Below are 20,659 nucleotides of genomic sequence, written 5' to 3' on the forward strand. Positions count from 1 at the left end.
AACAAAACATATTCTTGTTTATTGTTTCAATAAATAATAGGCTTAACAACTGGCACACATGTCCTTTTCAGTGAAATTTTCACCAATAATTTGCCATATAGTAAAATATACACCAACAACCTGAGTACATATTCAATATTCTCTGGGGTCAGAGTAGTGAGTGAGTTTACTTCTACACCACACTCAGCAATATTCCAGCTATATGGCACTGATCTGTAAATAAGTCAGAACCAGACAGTCCACTGATCAGCAGCATGAGCATAGATGTATGCAATTATGATATGATGATATGTGCCTACCAAGTCAGCAAGCCTGAAAGTCACCTCTCATGATATGCATGAGTTACTGAAGATCAGTTCTAAGCAGGATCTTCAAGGGCCTGAGGTGAGAGTAAGAGCAGCATGGTTACAAAGCCATACCACTTGGCATACAGGAATCCGATTTCTAAAATAAAAATAAAAAACCTGATCATGTACGAGCATGTTTGTGACTCAGGTATTAATAAGGGGATGTTTTAGAGTTTGAAAACTAAACCATTAAATTAATTACTTCAAGATGGAAGCCACTATCAAGAGATAGTTATTTAGTATAGTAGGTTGATGCCACATTCTTTATCAGTCATCAATATTGTGCAAAAATTCCTCATAGAGAACTGGCCTGAATCTCTTAATCTCTGGGTAGAGAAAACTTATGAAGTTTCTGTGACTATCTTTATGGCTTGAATTGAAATTTCATTCACAACAAATGTTTTCATTCATTATTTGTTTACAAAATGGCGGCACACTATAAATTGTATAACAGGAAAACAGAATCCCTGACTATGTAACCTAATTTTGAGACTACCGTAACCAGAACCATCACATATGTTTTTAAGGACTTATGATGAAGAAAACTGGGTTGACATGCACAATTTGCATCTCTTACTGTCAAACACTTAAGTTCCCAATATGTGGAAATACCAGTACCAGAATCGCAATACAATCTATTTGCCAATACACAGCCCTAGTCACCCAATACAGGTTTCATAATATCCCTGGACCATCACCAACCATATGAAATTGAGTAACTGTAAATATTAAAACACACAATACGTTCTTCTCCCACAATAAAACCAAAACTTTTGTCTGACCCTATTCCAATATCAACAGTTTCAGTTATTTCCTACTAATACCCCGGACCAAATCTTTACCACTGCTTCTAATCTAATGACAGAATGGTAAAATGTGTCAGTCTACCACACTTCACTTAAGTGCCAGTTTGTATAAGCACAATCAGAAATTGTGACTGGAATGTCCATTCTCAAATATTATTGAGTAAGTCCTGGGTACTTAGAAATCAAAATATAGCACAGATATAACAAACTTAGCATGGCATAGCAAATATAACACATAAATGTATATAAACATCGTTAACTATTTGCACATGTAATACAAATTCCTCCAACACTGCAGCTGACAATCTGCATATTCCTGTCATAGTGAGTGAGTGAGTGAGTGAGTGAGTGAGTGAGTGAGTGAGTGAGTGAGTGAGTTTAATACTGCTTTAAACACTATTCCAGCACTGCCCTTGGACGACAGCTCAATGCAGAAGAACAGTCTAGGGTGGAGGTCTTACATATTCCATGGGCAGAGATGCCAACTCCAAACTGGTAAAATTAGGAATCTGAGATCCCTAAGAAAGAAACAATTTGGAATTTTCCCAATAAATTAAGAATCCCTATAAACTGTTACACTCAAAGTGTGAAACATTTCAATGCCATTATATACAGCGATCCTCATACAACTGAACATACTCAACTCCCACATTAATTTTTTGTGTAGACAATTTGACAGCTTCTATAAATAAAGTATAATATTTATCTAATTATCATTATTCACAGTCAATTAAGTAAGACTATCTATATTTTTGTTATGTTTTGACTAAAATCTGAAAGAATTTGGTTTTGTTGGAATGGCGGAATGGGCTTGGATTTTTTGGATGATTCTGAGATATTTGGGAGGGTTGGCATCTCTGCATTGGCATGAGTACAGCACTGACAAACCTACAAATATAATCAAGACAGCCAAGGATTTGAATCCTCAATCACTGCATTCTGCAGTGCTCATGAGAGGTAACTCTGACAACCAAATGCAGCACTAGGATGTTTGGTGGAAATCTAAGCAGCTGACACTGTCTGTTTTGCTCCGTTTCAACAGCATTCAACATCATAACGTAACGTTTGTAGGTAAACATCTTCACAAAAGGTACTATAACTAAAAGTTGCACCAGGAATTAAAAGCGGAAAAAATGTCACTCTGTACTGAGAGAATATACCAGTTTCTCGTATTGCATACTCCCTAACATGGATTTGGACCACATTGAGGATGTAATTGAATTAGGGGTTGTGTTGAGACAAGCACCACTTTGACAAGGATTTCATTATTATTTCCACACAAGCTTCCTATTGGAGCCAAGTCAAAAACAGAATCTTAGACAGGAAATATATTAGAAAATATATATGGGCAGATATTTCTACAAACCAAGGATCAAAATCATTAAAAATGTGAAAATCTAGAGAAATGGACATTGGATCCTGGAACATCGAAGGAATGAAATTATGAGTATTTTACATGTTGGATTATTACTGGTAGATAAAACCGTGTTGCTGAAGGTTTTGCAACAATCACACACAATTGAATTGATCAACAATTCTGGTAGTAGAATTCAAACTGAGAAATTTTATGTAAGTATGAGGACATGAACATGTTTAATGTCAGTGATAAATCAGTTTTATAGCAGACCCCTTGTATTCCACATTTGACAAACAAAAGCTTTCTTATGAGGAGGCAATAATATTTCATAATATCAAAGAAAACATTTCATGTCTGAATGTATCACAACGTGATCAGTTTGAGTTAAGGTGATCATGTTGGCCTTCAGTTTCATGTTCTCTAGTAACAACATTGTTGCTACAAACAACAGAATATTTTAACAATATTTCAGGATCTGCAGAATATGTTCAGGAAATAATGACCTAGATTTTCAAAGCTCTCCTTGTGCTAAGATGGTTGTAAAAGCCATGCATTAACACTAACTAGTGACTTAGCTCTAAGAGAGCATTGAAAATCTCGGAGCCAGAATCTGGACATATTTGTTGCTAAAATTTGCCACTGATGAAAATGTTTGGAGGACAATGACTTTCACAGATGAAATCGGTTTGGAATAATTCCAATTTATCTGAAACTATAGCATGCTTCTTTTATATTTCTGGTCAGCTGGAAAGCCTCTCCATGCAACTGGCTTGTCTGATCATCTTCAGGGAGATGGACAGAGAACAGTAACTGCATCATGAACCATTGTGATTCCTGATGGTAGGCAGCAGTTGTTGGCCGTCTTCACTGACATGAGCTCTCATCATAGCTTCATTAGTCTCAGTATTTCCTGGAAGGTACAGAATGGTGAAAATGAGTTGAACAGTATCCCCCAAACAATCAAAACGGCTGCTTGTAAATAATCGAGTCTGAACCTGACAATCCAGTGATCAACAGCATGAGCATCAATCTGTGCTCTATGGGGGAACCAATGACATGTCAACCAAGTGCGAGCCTGACCACCTGATCCTGTTAGTCGCCTCTTACAACAAGCATAGTTGCCTTTTATGGAGAGCATGGGTTGCTGAAGGCCTTTTCTGTGCTGGATCTTCACCAGTCCGAAGTAGGATAGCGTGTTGGTTAAAACACTCACTTACCTAAAGGACCAGGTTTGATTCCCCTCATGAGTGCAGTGTGTAAAGTTCCGTACAACAAAACCTTACAATGTTGGTATTTGCTAAACACAAGATACAGTAATGAATGAAAGTTGAACCAGCTCTTCCCATGTTTCCATGGTGATAGACTGATGATGCCCACTCAGGAATTCAGCATTTCCTGAACTGAAGTTCTTGGGGGTTCTTCCTGAACTTTGGGGATGAGGGTAGCTCACAGAGTTTATAGAATTACATTTTTCATGTGTCACCAGTCTTTGAAATGGTCCCAATGTCTTGAAAAACAGATACAACATGTAAAACCGAATGTTGTGGACTTGAAACCATCTAAAGGTTCCATCATTACCATTGTGAGTCTGTAGGAATCCTTCTGCAACTTTTCGATGACATCAAAGTGGTCTGTATCGCTGACGTCCATGTACCGCGTCTTCACCTTTCTGGCAGACAGCTCCTGAAACAAGTGGACCAGGCACACACTTCCAAAACAGTCTGTAGTTCACTAGCACAGCCTTATTCAGAAGATTGTAGACTGAGTGAATGAGACACCTGACATGGTTTTCATTGCAATATTCTGGTGAGCTAGTCAGTGGTTGATGTAATGAGCAACATACCCAGTCACCACACACTAGTGTTGGGAACTGGCTAAAATCTCACAACTGCTGATTACTTCATTACCAACGATTAATCATAAAAAAAAGTCGGTTAGCGTCATTTTCAAATTTTCCTATCCAGGTTGTTATGGCAGATATGTATAACATAATGCAACTTGACACTTTAATATCCAATTTATCATGAACATACATTTCCTGGAGACTTCAAAAAATATTTAGTCATAAGTTTTGATTTAGTAAAGTGATTTTTCTAAGAAGTAAGCAAGTTTTCAGATCCTGACAACACTGAAGACATGTTCCATTGTCAAGTGTCTCAGAGACTATAATAATAGTTCCAAAATCATTTGTGTTCGATTATGAGAAAATGCGATCGATTGCTTGGTCGTTTAGTCACTGCAGCCCATCTTTGATTATTTCAATTACTCAGTACACCACTACCACACAAAGTCAGTCACTACACAGAACAATCTTACTGACCTCATCTAAATTTGTGTAGAAAGCACCTGCTTGTATAAGAGTGACAGAATTGTATCATTGATTATCATAACGGCCTACTCGGACAACATGACACCCTCCAGATTCACTAAGGAACTTACAACCTTTCATCCTTACACCTCACAACTGAAATGCTTTAAATCTTCATCATACAATCTAAAATGAAACTCATTTGGACATAGTACTTAAAATGTTCATGAATGCCAACTTGTTCTCATCACAATATGGTTAGAATAATGATGATGTGGCTTAAAGCTCAACTGAACTGAACTCATCCTAATGTCTGTGTAACCTACAAGTGAATGAGGGAGCTTAGCTGTATGCCATGAATATCACGACAGAGAACATCAGAAATGGGCTTCACAAATCGTTCCTATGTGGTGAATTCGACCCAGGTCTTAAGCATATTGAGTGAAAACTTTATCCACTAGGCTACGCCACCATGCTGATTATTGATATGAAAATTGTGTTATCGATAATATCATACACCTGCATTTGTGATAGACAATTTGCAGACAAATATAGTATGTTTCATAGTCTGCTTTCTAAATACTTTCAAGACACTGTTTTGTTAATAAGAAATGCAAAACATGTCACAACTCACCAATGATGTGAAATATATTAATTTCTTTAAGATACTTTTGGCATTTTTGCTCAAAATTACATTTCTGATATTTATCGATACCTGCTCGATATTTAGTTCATGATTGTTAATCAGCGTAATCTAAATTGATAGCTAGCTCTAGCAACTAGTATAGTGTGGGCTTAAAGTATGAATATAATTTCTTACTTTTTCCAGATCAGCACTTTGCCTACGGAACTCAGGTGGGTCATATTCAGCAACAGCAATGAGGATGTCGCGGCCCTGGCTGAGCTTAGCAATCTCGGCGATGAAGTTGGCAGGACTGAACCGCCAGGCATCCTCCCTGCAGAGGCAAGTTGAGGCAGTGTCAGCAACAACAACAACACCAACAACAAACACAAATATGTCACAAAAATTTGAAGATCTGACCTTGTCACTTATGTTCAACCAATACATAAACCAGTTAGACAACACATCTTGTGGACGCCAACATCAGCCTATTATTTTGCATAAACTGCACATTACAAAACAGCTGTAACATGTAAACTAGGGCTGTAACGATGCATTCAACTACTGATGGATTGCAGTTGTTGAGTCTCCGATAGCTATTAATCGATAGTAGATACTAAAATACAGGATATTTGGGAGCAGACTTGCAGATTCATTGAGCCTATGCTGTTGCTGTTTACTTGATCTGGGTGTCAAGTTACATGTCAGTTATTAGAAGAGACTGAAACTACTTCAAAGAGATTAAAACTACTTCAACTTGCTTTCACTTCACATAAATTATACATTCATTTAGGAAGACTTCAGTTACGACAGTTGAAGGAGAAAAAGCACTGCTATCACAATAGTTGTTCCCCTCAATGGTCAACCCTGATGTTAACAATGCAGACAATGCACTGGGTAAACAAACACAGACACAGAGAATGAAACATACAGACAGTCCCTGAAATCCGCAGACAAGCCATCTATAGACTCTATCATACACGCATGCACGCACACACACACACACACACGCATGCACCCACAGATGGAGATCGAGAGAGCATGAACAAAAACAAACTTGAGCGTCAAATACTAACATACTCATTCAGTTTTAGCGGCTCATTGACATATGTTTTCGTCAGAGGTCGAAGATCATACACTCCACTGACTAGAGCTGCACCTGGAAAGAAGCAAAGTATCACATATTACCCTCTTGAAACAAATATGCTGAGGGAAACAAATAGGGGAACACCACTTCATGGCAGGGTTATTGTATTCACTCTCAGGTTTCATTCAACAGGTGATAAAAACTGAACAATTTTAAAGGAATGCTTGAATTTCCCTGTGTTCCATACTTTGCTTCTCTAAGTAGACTATAGTGTATTACAGACCTATAGGTCATAGTAGTATATTATCACTAAGTAGTACATTATCACTAAACACATGCCCCTATAGGTCATAGTAGTATATTATCACTAAGTAGTACATTATCACGAAACACCTGCCCCCTAAAGGTCATAGTAGTACATTATCACTAAACACCTGCCCCCTAAAGGTCATAGTAGTACACTGTCACTAAACACCTGCCCCCTATAGGTCATAGTATTATATTATCACTAAACACCTGCCCCTGTAGGTCATAGTAGTATATAATCACTAAACACCTGCCCCCTAATGGTCATAGTAGTACATTATCACTAAACACCTGCCCCCTAAAGGTCATAGTAGTATATTATCACTAAGTAGTATATTATCACTAAACACCTGCCCCTATAGGTCATAGTAGTATATTATCACTAAGTAGTATATTATCACTAAACACCTGCCCCTATCGGTCATAGTAGTATATAATCACTAAACACCTGCCCCCTAAAGGTCATAGTAGTACACTGTCACTAAACACCTGCCCCCTAAAGGTCATAGTAGTACACTGTCACTAAACACCTGCCCCCTATAGGTCATAGTAGTATATTATCACTAAGTAGTACACTGTCACTAAACACCTGCCCCCTAAAGGTCATAGTAGTACATTATCACTAAACACCTGCCCCCTATAGGTCATAGTAGTATATTATCACTAAACACCTGCCCCCTATAGGTCATAGTAGTATATTATCACTAAGTAGTATATTATCACTAAACACCTGCCCCCTAAAGGTCATAGTAGTAGACTGTCACTAAACACCTGCCCCCTATAGGTCATAGTAGTATATTATCACTAAGTAGTACATTATCACTAAACACCTGCCCCCTATAGGTCATAGTAGTATACTATCACTAAACACCTGCCCCTGTAGGTCATAGTAGTATATTATCACTAAACAACTGCCCCCTAAAGGTCAATACACCAAATAAGACAGTGAGGCAAGTTTATTAGTTTGTATTGTCAAAAATAGAACACATAAAAAATAATCATGTCCATGTGATACAAGCTGAACTTCAGCATGACTCATAATTTTCAAATGCTTGTATCCTCAAGACTAGTTTGAAATGTTCAACAAATGTTTACTGCGTCATGTGAAACAGATGTGTAATATTGTCAGTTTCGTAAAATGAGGTCTATTACTCCAGTCCAATACTATATGATACATCTACAGAAGGTCAACCAAAGTCATCTCTGACCTGCGTTCTTTATCTCAGCCTTCTATTGTGATTTGGATATAATTTCCTATAAACTGTAATAACAGAAGCTTAATTAATCACTTGATTGTGCATGTTTTGTGGAGTTGATGTCAAAGTGCAAAGATGGGGTGATTAAAATATAAAAAATATACATGCCATTGTGGCATGATGTTAAATGAAGACGTGCCAGTATGAATGCTTAGCTAACTCTTACTAAGAATTTCTACAGCCCTGACACTGATTATGAGACTGGAAAGTTGGTGCAACTTTCTACTGTTCCATATAAAGTTAATATATCTGAGTTAAAGATGTAATTTTTACTTACAAACTATCTTTAATAATCATATTCTGCAGTTGGAACCACCACAATATGACACAAATAAGTAAATATTAAATTTGCATCCACATTGAATTCATCACCTGAGCAGGGGGTTAAGGATATGAAACCAGCTTGAACTCGGTGCAACCTTCCGTAATATCCCTGTGGCACCAGACAAAAGCAGATTGCACTTGCTGCTCAGTACAAAATTATACCTAATGCATGAGTTTAGTATTGATGATTTAGAGCATCACTACAACATTATTATTCAAGGTATGATATACCCTTTCATATTACTTTATAACATTCAGACATGTACAGTATCAGTTATCAAATCACTGTCCTTGTGCTAATCACAGTCATTTCTCCAAGCCAGTTCTACATCTGTTCTACTGTCTGCTTACCTGCTGAAGTCTCTGTTCTATGAACAGCAAAATGATAGCAAGTATTGGAGCAAGTTGGCATAAATATGAAGTTGCAGACTGCAGATTCAGATTGCACCCCGGCACCAGTGTTCTAAATGCTTAATTCTTTTTGTTTTGGGGGTTTTTAAATTAAATTCTATTTCAAACATTTAAGCATATAGAAGGCAAACATAAAATAAGGAAAACGTACATTTCAATGATCAGTGAATGTATGTAGGGCATGGATAAGGGTAATGAATGTGTTATTGTTTTAGCAGATTAATTCATTTATACTATAAATGACACTATATATGGTAGAATTAAAGAGATTGCTGACAACAACTGTGATTGATCATTTTATGAGCACTTCAACGGATAGCTTGGGCAGTTGTTTCCATTTTCTCTGTAAGTAGCTAGTCCTGTTATTTTTTCTTCCTGTGGATTTTTCATGTTTGCAAATGTCCTTTATTGTTGTAATAAACAAGTAGGTCAGTGTTAGGACAATTCTGTTATGCTGCTTAAGACCTGACATGCAGATAAATCGTCGGCTTTGAGTAATATATGATTAACTTTGTGAACGTTCAAGCCTAACCCAAACATTACACATGATTAAATGCTTAAGTAGAGCACAGCTAGTAACAATCTTTTTGGCCTGACCTTTGATCATTTCGCTGTCGAAAGCATCATCTTCAGCAAACTCACAAGCCAGCATCATGGCTGCCAGGTGAGCTCCAGCTGAGTGACCACACAGGTAGATACCCCTGTAACCATAGCAAACAAATATTCTGACCACACAAGATTTTTATTAAGATTATCTTCACATAGAATTCATTATCCATACAGAACTGTCCAGAGTGAGTATTAGCACTGCTTTTAAGAGGTTTCAAGATTTGACAGCTTCACAATTACCACTCAGGTCAAAACCATGAGTATCAGTGCTGTGCCCACAGATGGGGCCAGTAAGAGTTTGAACCTAAGGTAGTCAGACAATAAGTTTATGGCATGATCCATTCCAACACATCATCACTACGAAGTTGGTTTGTTTGTTTAACGTTTAACGCCACACTCAGAAATATTCCAGCTATGTGGCAGCAGTGACCAGACATATGAGATATGATGACATGTCAGCCAATTCCGATAGTTGCCTCTTACAACAAGCATGTTTCTAACATGCAGTTCTAACCCAGATCTTCATTGGGGTCAATCACTTCAGTGAGTATAGGTTTAGCACTTTTTAGGAATATTCCAGCAAAAGAATTGGGCTTCATACATAGTACCCATGGGGAGATTATCTCGGGTCTTCAGCATGACAGGCAAACAATCCCTATGGAGGAGTTAATAATATAATATATATATATATCAGAATAAGAAGTTGCACCAACCTGGACTTATGTTCCTTGGCATATCTCACGATGTACCTCATAGCTTGCTTTATTTCACTCACAATTTTGTCCATGGAAGCTGAAAGAAACACTACAATTAAACACCTACCAACAGTGTATTCTTTGAGTCAGAAAGTAATTATGTGAATTTCAAATTTAAAGGACCACTAAACTCAATTTTTTGGTACTCTTTTTATCACTGCATATGACAGACCTTTGGTTAGTCATAAACGAAACACCATTTTCTTTTCAAAACAACTTGTGGTTAATTAATACCAAGCGCTTAAAAGTTGCTAAAACGCCGTCTGCTTCTCTCTCGCCCACAAACAAAACCGCAGACAGGTTATGTAACTCTGTCGCCAGAGCCCTACAGTGATGTCATAGAAGGAACGGTTTCCAGCTAAATGTATAGAAAATGTGTAGGAAGCTCGTCATTTTGCTGATTTCTCGATGTCACCAAAGACATGACGAATTGTTGTGTTGCCGTCAATTGTTCCTTGGGGTCGGGTGATGGTGTCACTATGGACAGATTTCCACCAGACTCTGTAGTTTGTGCTTCAGTTGATTGTTAGTGTGTGAGAAGTGAGCTTTGTGGAAGCCTGTGGTATATACTAAAGCGGATGGTTCGCCCCCTACCACACTTCCAGGATAGAAAATGGAGTTCAAGTTTCATCAAGTTTAAAAAATCAAGACTGCTTACTACACATTGCTGACCAAAAGGATTTTGCATGGATATAACACTTTCTTCCTCAGAAACGAGGTTGTGGTCGAAGTGACAATATTATCGTAAGTAATATTATATTGACCCCTTATATTGACCTATTCCAAGAGTGAAATTGTTATGTTATAAGCAATGTCATGTAAAATCCTATTGTCCATCAAGAAAATACATATTTTACTACCAGTAGAAAGTAATTTGATTTTGTAAGTCGGTGAAAACAAATTTAAATAGCATTCATCCTCAGATAGGGCGCTGCCATTTTCGAAAATCGTGAAGTCACGGGCTAAAGTCTGTTAGAATTATTGAGACTATGATTTGTTCTCTTCAAGTTAGAAAATCAAAACTACTTTTTACTGATAGTTAAATATGCATTTGACGAAAACAATGATTCTGTTGAAAGCTACGACAACGTATTAAAAACAAAAGTGCAAATGTTAAAATTAAAATTATAGGAGCAATGTCAGACTATATCCATCAATATCCACAAAAACAATTCATCTGCAGATTTCCCAAGTGATGTGTCTTTTAACAGTCTAATATACGAAAACGTGATGTATCGTTTCAGGTTTTTCACTTTGATGTATAGTTTCATTGGATACCCAAGATAGCACACCTGACAACTGTAATTGCATAATGTGCGTCATTCTTTTTAAAAAGTTATTTAGTTAGCCAATAATGAGCAATCAATCAATGTATTGGCGGTTAATCCTTTGAAAGAAGGGCGTTGTTTTACATAAACACAGACACGACAGAGTGTATTCAGTATAGATTAGTAAATGTACATACATAAACACTACCTTTTGACAAATCCCCCATTTAAATCCCCATAAAACTAATTAATCAATCAGTGTGTTATTGGTTAATCCTTTGATCGATCCAGACAAAAGAAATGCCAAATGGGGGCCTTTGTCGGGTAATCTAAGTGGCGTTACCACTAATTATATCTGTTATAAATTCATTAACTGAGCATCAAGTGAATGATGACAAATAACGTGTAGGTTTATACCACCTAACACGGATTACAACCTAGCCACACCAAGTGATTTTGACAGAATCGTCTATGAAAACAAGGGTTATAACTGGAAAACTAGGCAAAGCAGGAGACAAACCTAAATGATAGTAGATTGTGAGAACATGCAGCTTTCATTTTTCTCAACAGTTTTCGCGATTTCAGGTTTGCGCAAACCGGTAAACGAAATAGTTCAACCCCTGAAATGTAGATGAATACTGCACAGACCCTCATTTCTATACCCACTATTATGTCACGGAGACGCGCCGCTCTGATTGGTTGAAATTTCGTTTGCGGTTGAGAATTGTGCACTGTTGACAAAAAGGTCGATTTAAGGTAATTAAAGATCAAAATGAGCATTTTTAATGACGGGGTTTCATTTATAACGATGTCAGCAAGTGATTTTGCGTTTGTACCCTATAAGTGTATATGTGACCTTTAAGGCAGAAGCCTAATCCATCTAGACAATTCAATAATTCCATACATCTGCCACAAGCACCCGATTTCGTTTCGATTTCTGCTTAAACTCGCACATGTTGCAAATTCCTACATGATGCTGCATGGAAACTGAAAGCAAGTAAACCTTACATAAAGAACCCGTCCTTCGTCTTCTTTTCACTTTGTGATTCCATGAAAATGCTATGATGTAGTGAATTGTTGGATGCATCAGTCAACAATATTTCTGCTACAACGCATCAGTTTCACTATGCTTGTACAAAGGGAGACAACCTCCCTACAGGTTCAAAGGGAGATAACTTACCTTCTGGCGCCAGGTCATAACCAACAGAAATCACTGTGGCACCAGCTTTACACAATGGAGGAGCCATAAACCCAGACATTTCCAACCTAGCAAGAAATCAAACATATTTTCATGGCATTATGAAAAGAGGACAATAAACACATCACTAAAAAGTATTTGGTACAATGACTCTGTAATGTTACACTTGGTTGATTGCTCTATTTGTTCTTTTTTCTAAAGTCATTTCCTCAAATGGAATCTATCGTCTGGATAAAGATGGATTAAATAAATTGCAAAACAAGGAAATCAAAACAATTTCAATTTTAATGATATTTTGACCAGAGATTAGATTTTGAGATCAGACTGTGTCATCCAATGGCACCCCATGATGCTGTGGTGGAAAATTGTATGAATCTTTCAAACAAGATAACAGTCCAGTATATAAATGGGTCTTCGATGTGATGAATGTATGCCTTAACCACTCAGCTACCCCACCACACCCCATACACAAGGGATAACCCTTACTGACAACTAATTCATCTGAACCTGGAGCTACTTTGTTTGTTTGCTGTTGATTTTTTTACATCACAATAATTCTTGGGATAGGAGCTTTATGGGCTACGTACCCCAGAGCCTGCCAGTATCCCCCATGGAGGTACACTAATATGGGAAGACCTGGAACACATAGAAACACATTGAAGACAGAGTCTGACAGTATCCACCATGGAGGTACACTAATACGGGAAGACCTGGAACACAGAAACACATAGAAGACAGAGCCTGCCAGTATCCACCTTGGAGGTACACTAATACAGGAAGACCTGGAACACATAGAAACACACTGAAGACAGAGTCTGCCAGTATCCACCATGGAGGTACACTAATACGGGAAGACCTGGAACACATAGAAACACATTGAAGACAGAGTCTGCCAGTATCCACCTTGGAGGTACAGTAATACGGGAAGACCTGGAACACATAGAAACACATTGAAGACAGAGTCTGCCAGTATCCACCATGGAGGTACACTAATACGGGAAGACCTGGAACACATAGAAACACATTGAAGGCAGAGTCTGACAGTATCCACCATGGAGGTACACTAATACGGGAAGACCTGGAACACAGAAACACATAGAAGACAGAGCCTGCCAGTATCCACCTTGGAGGTACAGTAATACGGGAAGACCTGGATCACATAGAAACTCATTGAAGACAGAGTCTGCCAGTATCCATCATGGAGGTACACTAATACGGGAAGACCTGGAACACATAGAAACACATTGAAGACAGAGTCTGCCAGTATCCATCATGGAGGTACACTAATACGGGAAGACCTGGAACACATAGAAACACATTGAACAATTTGAAGACAGAGCCTACATAACATTTAATGCATCTGTGCAAGGTAATTCATTTTTGCACAAAATAAACTTATGGTGTCTTAATATGTTCCATAATGAAATTAAAAAAATAATTTGCCCTTTTCTTCCTGACAGGATGTAGTACACTGGTCTCAAATAACATTTCATATGTCAATCCACAACAAGGCAAAGCTTGATGGTTCCTTCAACAGCACAACTTTGAAAAGACATAAAATGTATACTATTTTAGTACACTTGAAAACAGTTAATCTAAATAATAGCTTCAAATCAGAGAACTGAATGCAAATTTAAGATTATTATACTAAAATAATATATATTCTTACATTATGATAAACACATTTTTTAACATGAATGCTTATTAAAAAACAGCAGAATTTATGAAAACAGCAAAGTTTGGATACGTTTTTAAAAAGTTAGGTTCATTAACAACTTGAAATGAGTACCCAACATTTCTATTTTTTCTATTCTTTTCTGTCTTTCATTGTGATGGATTAAGGGGACAAGTAGTACTTCACAGCAAAAACTAAAAACAGAGTATGCAGCAGCTTAGTCTGTCGTACAGACCCTGAAGTATATATATCCAAGAAAGCCCATGCAAGTGTAGAAAATGTGGCAAGTCTAGATTTCCTTATGAAGAAAGTCTCAGGGCTCCATTTCATTATATTATTTTTTTCACTATGAACGTTTTTTTCAGTAAAATATGTTCATTTCAGAGACTAGCTGTTAGTCTAGCAGCAGCTCAACATTTGGCAAATATTTGATGTTTGTGTTTTGAAAGTGGGCTATAAAAAATTGAATCAGTACCAGCCAATCAAGTGATTAACATCATGAGTACTGACATGTGTCACCAATAACATTTGTCACCTTTCATGACAAGCTGATGATCAGTTCTAAACCGGATCTTCATGGGTTGTTTGTTGTGAGTTTGTCAACATGATCATTGTGAAGTAGGTAAAGACTTACCATTTTTCTTGGCATTTTTGGCATTAAAGATATCAAGTTTCTGCTTCTCTCCCATTCCATAGGTGATGCCACTGTCACATTCAAGGCACCAATGAGCAACCTTAGTCCCTGCATGAAAACAATGTCAAACCTTATGTGTTGTATAAACTGGAATTTGTCAAGAATACAATCAACTAGGCAGTGTTCGATTCCAATGTGTATATGTTAGTCTGAGAAAAATCTAGAAAGACCTGTTGGATATGCCAGCAACTCATGCTTGTCTCAGAATAGTATTGGTTTTCAGCAACTCATGCTTGTCATAACATTCCCTGTCCAGATACAGAAAACAGCCCTGCTGGAATGTTTGCTCCACCATGTAGATGAAATACTGCTTAGTGTGGTGTAAAAATAAAACTGACTCACTTAGGACAGGATGAGCTAACACTTTAACCAGTAAGCCACCCCCATCCCGTGGCAAACGAATCAGCTCTGTGGTTGATCTTACCTTCAGTGACAGATTTTATGTGTGCTTCAATGACCTCATCTGGTCCAAATCTGTGGGACCATCGGCTCGGAGAGTAGTGATAATCAAGTTCCTGAAAACAAAGAAAGCTCGTCAGTATATTTTCAGTGCCTAAGTGAGACAACATTTACTGTGACTTCAATAAAAATAAAAGTGAAGCGTCCAGATTAAAGTGTTCGCTCATCAAGCTGAAAACCCAGATTCGATTCCCCACATGGGTACAATGTGTGAAGCCCATTTCTGGTGTCCCCTGCTGTAATATTGCTGGAATATTGCTAAAAGTGGCATAAAACACTACTCACTCAATCACAAGTTCAATCAAAATGTACATTTCTTTCTTCGATATTGAGCAATTTTCCTTTACTATGACAGCAAACTGAAGGTCGGGAGCACCTTTGTTTGACAGGTGATGCAGTGATCCATATGTCTAAGAATATCCTGACAGGGCACTCAACTACTTATTGTCTGGGTGATGGCTGGCTGGGTAACGAGGATCCTTGACTTGGCTGTCGCGAGTCCTTTTGTGAACTAATTGATAATGGTGAGCAAGCATAGGAGAAAAGTTTCAACACGCTCAAATATAATATGTACTTTTTCAGCTTGCAAAAGAGAAATACTTCATTAGAGGACTACCAAATGCAGTGATAGACAAGTAATGTGTTCACAATCAGATCAATAAATTGTTGGTGATATCATAAATGAGCATGTAACATTTGCTATTTGGGCTTTAAAAGTGAATCAACAGAATGGGAAGTTTAAAACAAACCCAAAACAAATAATTGTTAGTGTGATGACACGGCTGTTATATTATCTAATGTTAATATTGGTATCCTGCTTTACACCTAAACGAATGTAGACTAGAACACATAGTATTTCTCACAGCCCAACTGGATAATGCTGTATCACCTATCGGCTATCATTCAGCATTGTTGGGAGGATTTTGTCTTATTTCACAACTGAACAAAAAATGTCGCTCCTGATATACTTATTTGAAATGAATACCCAGATTTTGATAACAAGATGGGTATCTAAAAGTATAGCTATCCACTTGTAAATAGAAATACCCAAAAGTTTCAAAAGTATTGGTATCATATCCACATGGTCAGAGGCTTATCTGAAGCTCTGCAGTCACCGTACCACATTATTTTCCCTAATACCTCGCCATCTGCGTAATGCTAAAGGCCTTAATGAAGCAAGTCTAGATTTCCCCTGAACCTCAGAACTCACTTGGGCTCCATTTAAATGGCTTTATTTGTTAATACAAAAACGTAAACTAAAATAATATATATTTTTACATTATGATAAACACATTTTTTAACATGAATGCTGATTAAAAAACAGCAGAATTTATGAAAACAGCAAAGTTTGGATAAGTTTTTAAAAAGTTAGGTTCATTAACAACTTGAAATGAGTACCCAACATTTCTATTTTTTCTATTCTTTTCTGTCTTTCATTGTGATGGATTAGGACAAGTAATACCGAACAGGAACACTTGGCAAATATTCAGCAGGGATGGATCAGCTTTTTGAGACAAGGGAGAGGGTGGGGAGAGAGCCAGTGCACAGTTCATTTTCACCCATCCTCACAGGAGTTTCAATGCTCATTTAATAAACTTTCAGGACAGAAGGTGGGGGTGTGCACCCCTGCACCCACCCTCTGGATCAATCCTTGTTTAAGGACTAAGCATTTGTCTAGCACACCACACACTTATGTTACATTTCCCAGCACACTGAAGCCAAGTGAGCTCCTGCAGTAAGCGGTTGTGACATATTCCACAAGCTTGATATGTCAACTAAATCAAAACAATTTACTTGCTCACTGCTATGGGAAAACTGAGTGTGTCACAAGGGCTTGTCTCAGTCCCATTGTACATGACAGCACACTGAACAACAATCACAGACCAGCGACTGTTTTGTGGTGAGATATCCCAACACAAATACTCACTTTTTCTGGAATGGCCATTTTCTGTGTTTCCCTGAAGTAAAATCTTCATTAAACCTAGCCAAACCTGAAACCGAAAGGCATTCATGCTAAACGCTTGTTCAAATACAACTTACATGTCAAATGAGATTTCTTTGATTCAAATACTTAGTACCAGTATGAAAGTATTTGCTCAAATGGTTCAGTGTTTCAACGAACCACTGTCAAAACCCCACAAAAAGACTGAAAGAAATAAAGTTACATTTTTCTTATATACCTTGACCAATCTATTGTTGATCAAATAAATGAAATAAACTAATACTACACAGTGTTACTGTGAACACTTGCCAATGGTGTGGAATCACTTGATGGCGTTGCACACACTACATAGAACAAGCATGTATTGATGTAGAAGGTTAGAGATGTACAATCCACTGTAATATAACACAAGATGAGGTCATGTGAAATGGGTTTTAACTGGTGAGGTGTCAATAGATATCATCATTATAGCTTCATTAAACAATATTTGCATATTTTTTACTTTGGTTGTGCTAAAAGATAGATTTCAGTGTCTCCGCAGCACCAAACAAAACAGTCACTGAAGCAGGAAAAACAGAATATTGTTACAATTTTACTGGTAATCAAGGTCAGACCAAATTTTTCATGTTTTTCAGATCTGCTAGTCACATTTTTTTTGAAATTTGAAAAAAAAAATACAAATAAAAATTAATTTTCCCTGCTCAAAAAAATCAAATCCAAATGTTGATATGATATATGTGAAATACTCTTGAAATCAATGTGAAACCAGAACTATCTTTAGTTGATATGAATGAACTAGAAGTATTCACATGGAAACTCATGTGGGTTTTAACCTTGTTGATTACTTTCCCCATCCTGCCTGTAAGTTTTCTGAGAAAAAAATATTCTTTTTTAGTAAATAACAAAACAAGAAATTTAACTGTTCTAGCCTAAAGACAATCAAGATGACACTGAAATTTGAAGCAATGTTACTTTAAAAAAAATTGGTACAGGAATTTCTTCTTCCATTCCAAAAATGTTTTTTGTTTCTATTTCATACACTGTCTCTTTTGTCAAGGAAATGTACACCCAGTACAGAGACATTCTCTCTGTGTTTCACGTACAGCATGCTGCCACATTCACAGAGTGAAATCATCAACCGTTATGAACTCACAGTCTGGTGTGTTAAAGTCTGACTCCATCTACCACATTCACAGAGTGAAATCATCAACCGTTATGAACTCACAGTCTGGTGTGTTAAAGTCTGACTCCATCTACCACATTCACAGAGTGAAATCATCAACCGTTATGAACTCACAGTCTGGTGTGTTAAAGTCTGACTCCATCTACCACATTCACAGAGTGAAATCATCAACCGTTATGAACTCACAGTCTGGTGTGTTAAAGTCTGACTCCATCTACCACATTCACAGAGTGAAATCATCAACCGTTATGAACTCACAGTCTGGTGTGTTAAAGTCTGACTCCATCTACCACATTCACAGAGTGAAATCATCAACCGTTATGAACTCACAGTCTGGTGTGTTAAAGTCTGACTCCATCTACCACATTCACAGAGTGAAATCATCAACCGTTATGAACTCAAAGTCTGGTGTGTTAAAGTCTGACTCCATCTACCACATTCACAGAGTGAAATCATCAACCGTTATGAACTCACAGTCTGGTGTGTTAAAGTCTGACTCCATCTACAACCATTTGTACCCTGACATGTTGAACTGGATGTGTTGAATTAGTGGTTTGTCTCAAACTCAATTTGATAAGTTAAAACTCACACCACAACTTAATGCAAGAATGTGAATTATTCAACAATATATGGTTTGCTGGCTAGTTGGATTGTTGTGGCATTGAGCAATATACATGTACCACATTTTTTGGCAGTGGGCTGTAAATAATCAAGTCTGGACCAGACAATCCTGTGGCTTACAATCATAAGCATTGACCTACACAATTGGAATATGATGACGTGTCAACCAAGTCAACGAGTCGCTGTGAGTCGCCTCTTATGACAAGCATGGGCTGTTGAAGACCATATCTAAACCAGATCTTCATGGGAAGAGACAAGCATGGTTTGCTGAAAACCAAATCTAATGGTGATCTTCATGGGAGGAGACAAGCATGGTTTGCTGAAAACCAAATCTAATGGTGATCTTCATGAGAGGAGACAAGTATGGTTTGCTGCATATAAAATCTGATCCTGATCTTCACAAGTATGCAGAAGGTATTGGTTTTGTTTGATGGTAATAGCATCTCACATTGTTGATCACTGGATTGTCTGGTCCAGACTCGATTATTTACAGACCGCTGCCATATAGCTGGAATATTGCTGAGTGTGGCGTAAAACTAAACTCACTCACTCACTCACTCTTAGTATGAGAAAAAAGCTTGAACTGATGCAGGTCTCAAATGTGCACTACTTTGTTTAAACCCAATAGAAAATGCTGACATTCCTCATGAGAGAGTGAGTGAGTTTAGTTTTAAGTCGCTCTTAGCAATGTCACCATGGAGGATGCCAGAAATTGCTTCACTCACTGCACCCATGTGGAGAATGGGTTTTCGGCAAATGCTGAACTGCTAGGCTATCCCTATTCCCATGACATACCTAGAAACAAAGTCTGGGTGAATCTGGAATTTGAACCCACCCACAGTCACCGGTTTCTGGATTGCCAAAGGGACATAACTCTCCACAGCTAAAATTGACAACCCAGGTGAGATTCCAACTGATACCCATCATGACTGTACTAGACAATAGGGATCGACTGTCTACAGAAACAACAATTGATCATTTTTCAGTTGATCAAATATCAAATTGTTCAACGCTTACTGAATGTAACAGCAGTCATATGAATGCTGATATTGATTTAATATATGCTGTGCAAGTGAAGCGTTATTTCACTGTGAATAATTATACGCTATATATGGGTTACCATAGATACTGTTTTCAGTCGAAGGCCTGAATTTATTCTGCAAATGAACATACTTGAATTCATGATCAGTTCTGTGAGAATTTGACAGATTTAACAGTAAATGGGCCTCACACATTGACAGTAGTCTTCAGCATGCTTCAACCACAATCAACACCATCCCAGTTCAAACAGAAACAACAGACTCTACAATCAAACAGAACATACACATATTTTCTTCAGTTATGTTTCCCCTCAATCATCTGTACTATGTATGTGCCTTCTTTATGAAATGTGTTAGAGAGAAAGTATCATAAAGTTAAAAAAAACCATTT

At 37.5% G+C, this 20,659-nt stretch overlaps 1 protein-coding gene across 3 annotated transcripts in view; it reads right to left on the reverse strand.

Moving 5' to 3' along the window:
- The window catches only part of LOC137273752 (kynurenine formamidase-like), a 26,073-nt gene continuing 5,414 nt past the window's right edge, over positions 1-20,659 (reverse strand). For all 3 annotated transcript variants that reach the window (XM_067806580.1, XM_067806579.1, XM_067806581.1), the window contains exons 2-12: positions 17,410-17,473; positions 15,448-15,538; positions 14,964-15,071; positions 13,242-13,290; positions 12,637-12,722; positions 10,147-10,225; positions 9,422-9,525; positions 6,521-6,599; positions 5,639-5,774; positions 4,089-4,193; positions 1-3,420 (exon numbers count right to left, since the gene is read on the reverse strand). In XM_067806580.1, the coding sequence (XP_067662681.1) occupies positions 3,394-3,420; positions 4,089-4,193; positions 5,639-5,774; positions 6,521-6,599; positions 9,422-9,525; positions 10,147-10,225; positions 12,637-12,722; positions 13,242-13,290; positions 14,964-15,071; positions 15,448-15,538; positions 17,410-17,427 (882 nt within the window). In that variant the 5' untranslated portion in view covers positions 17,428-17,473 and the 3' untranslated portion in view covers positions 1-3,393. The remainder of the gene's footprint in view (positions 3,421-4,088; positions 4,194-5,638; positions 5,775-6,520; positions 6,600-9,421; positions 9,526-10,146; positions 10,226-12,636; positions 12,723-13,241; positions 13,291-14,963; positions 15,072-15,447; positions 15,539-17,409; positions 17,474-20,659) is intronic.

Source organism: Haliotis asinina, chromosome 2, assembly GCF_037392515.1.
Source record: "Haliotis asinina isolate JCU_RB_2024 chromosome 2, JCU_Hal_asi_v2, whole genome shotgun sequence".
Lineage (NCBI taxonomy): Eukaryota > Metazoa > Mollusca > Gastropoda > Lepetellida > Haliotidae > Haliotis > Haliotis asinina.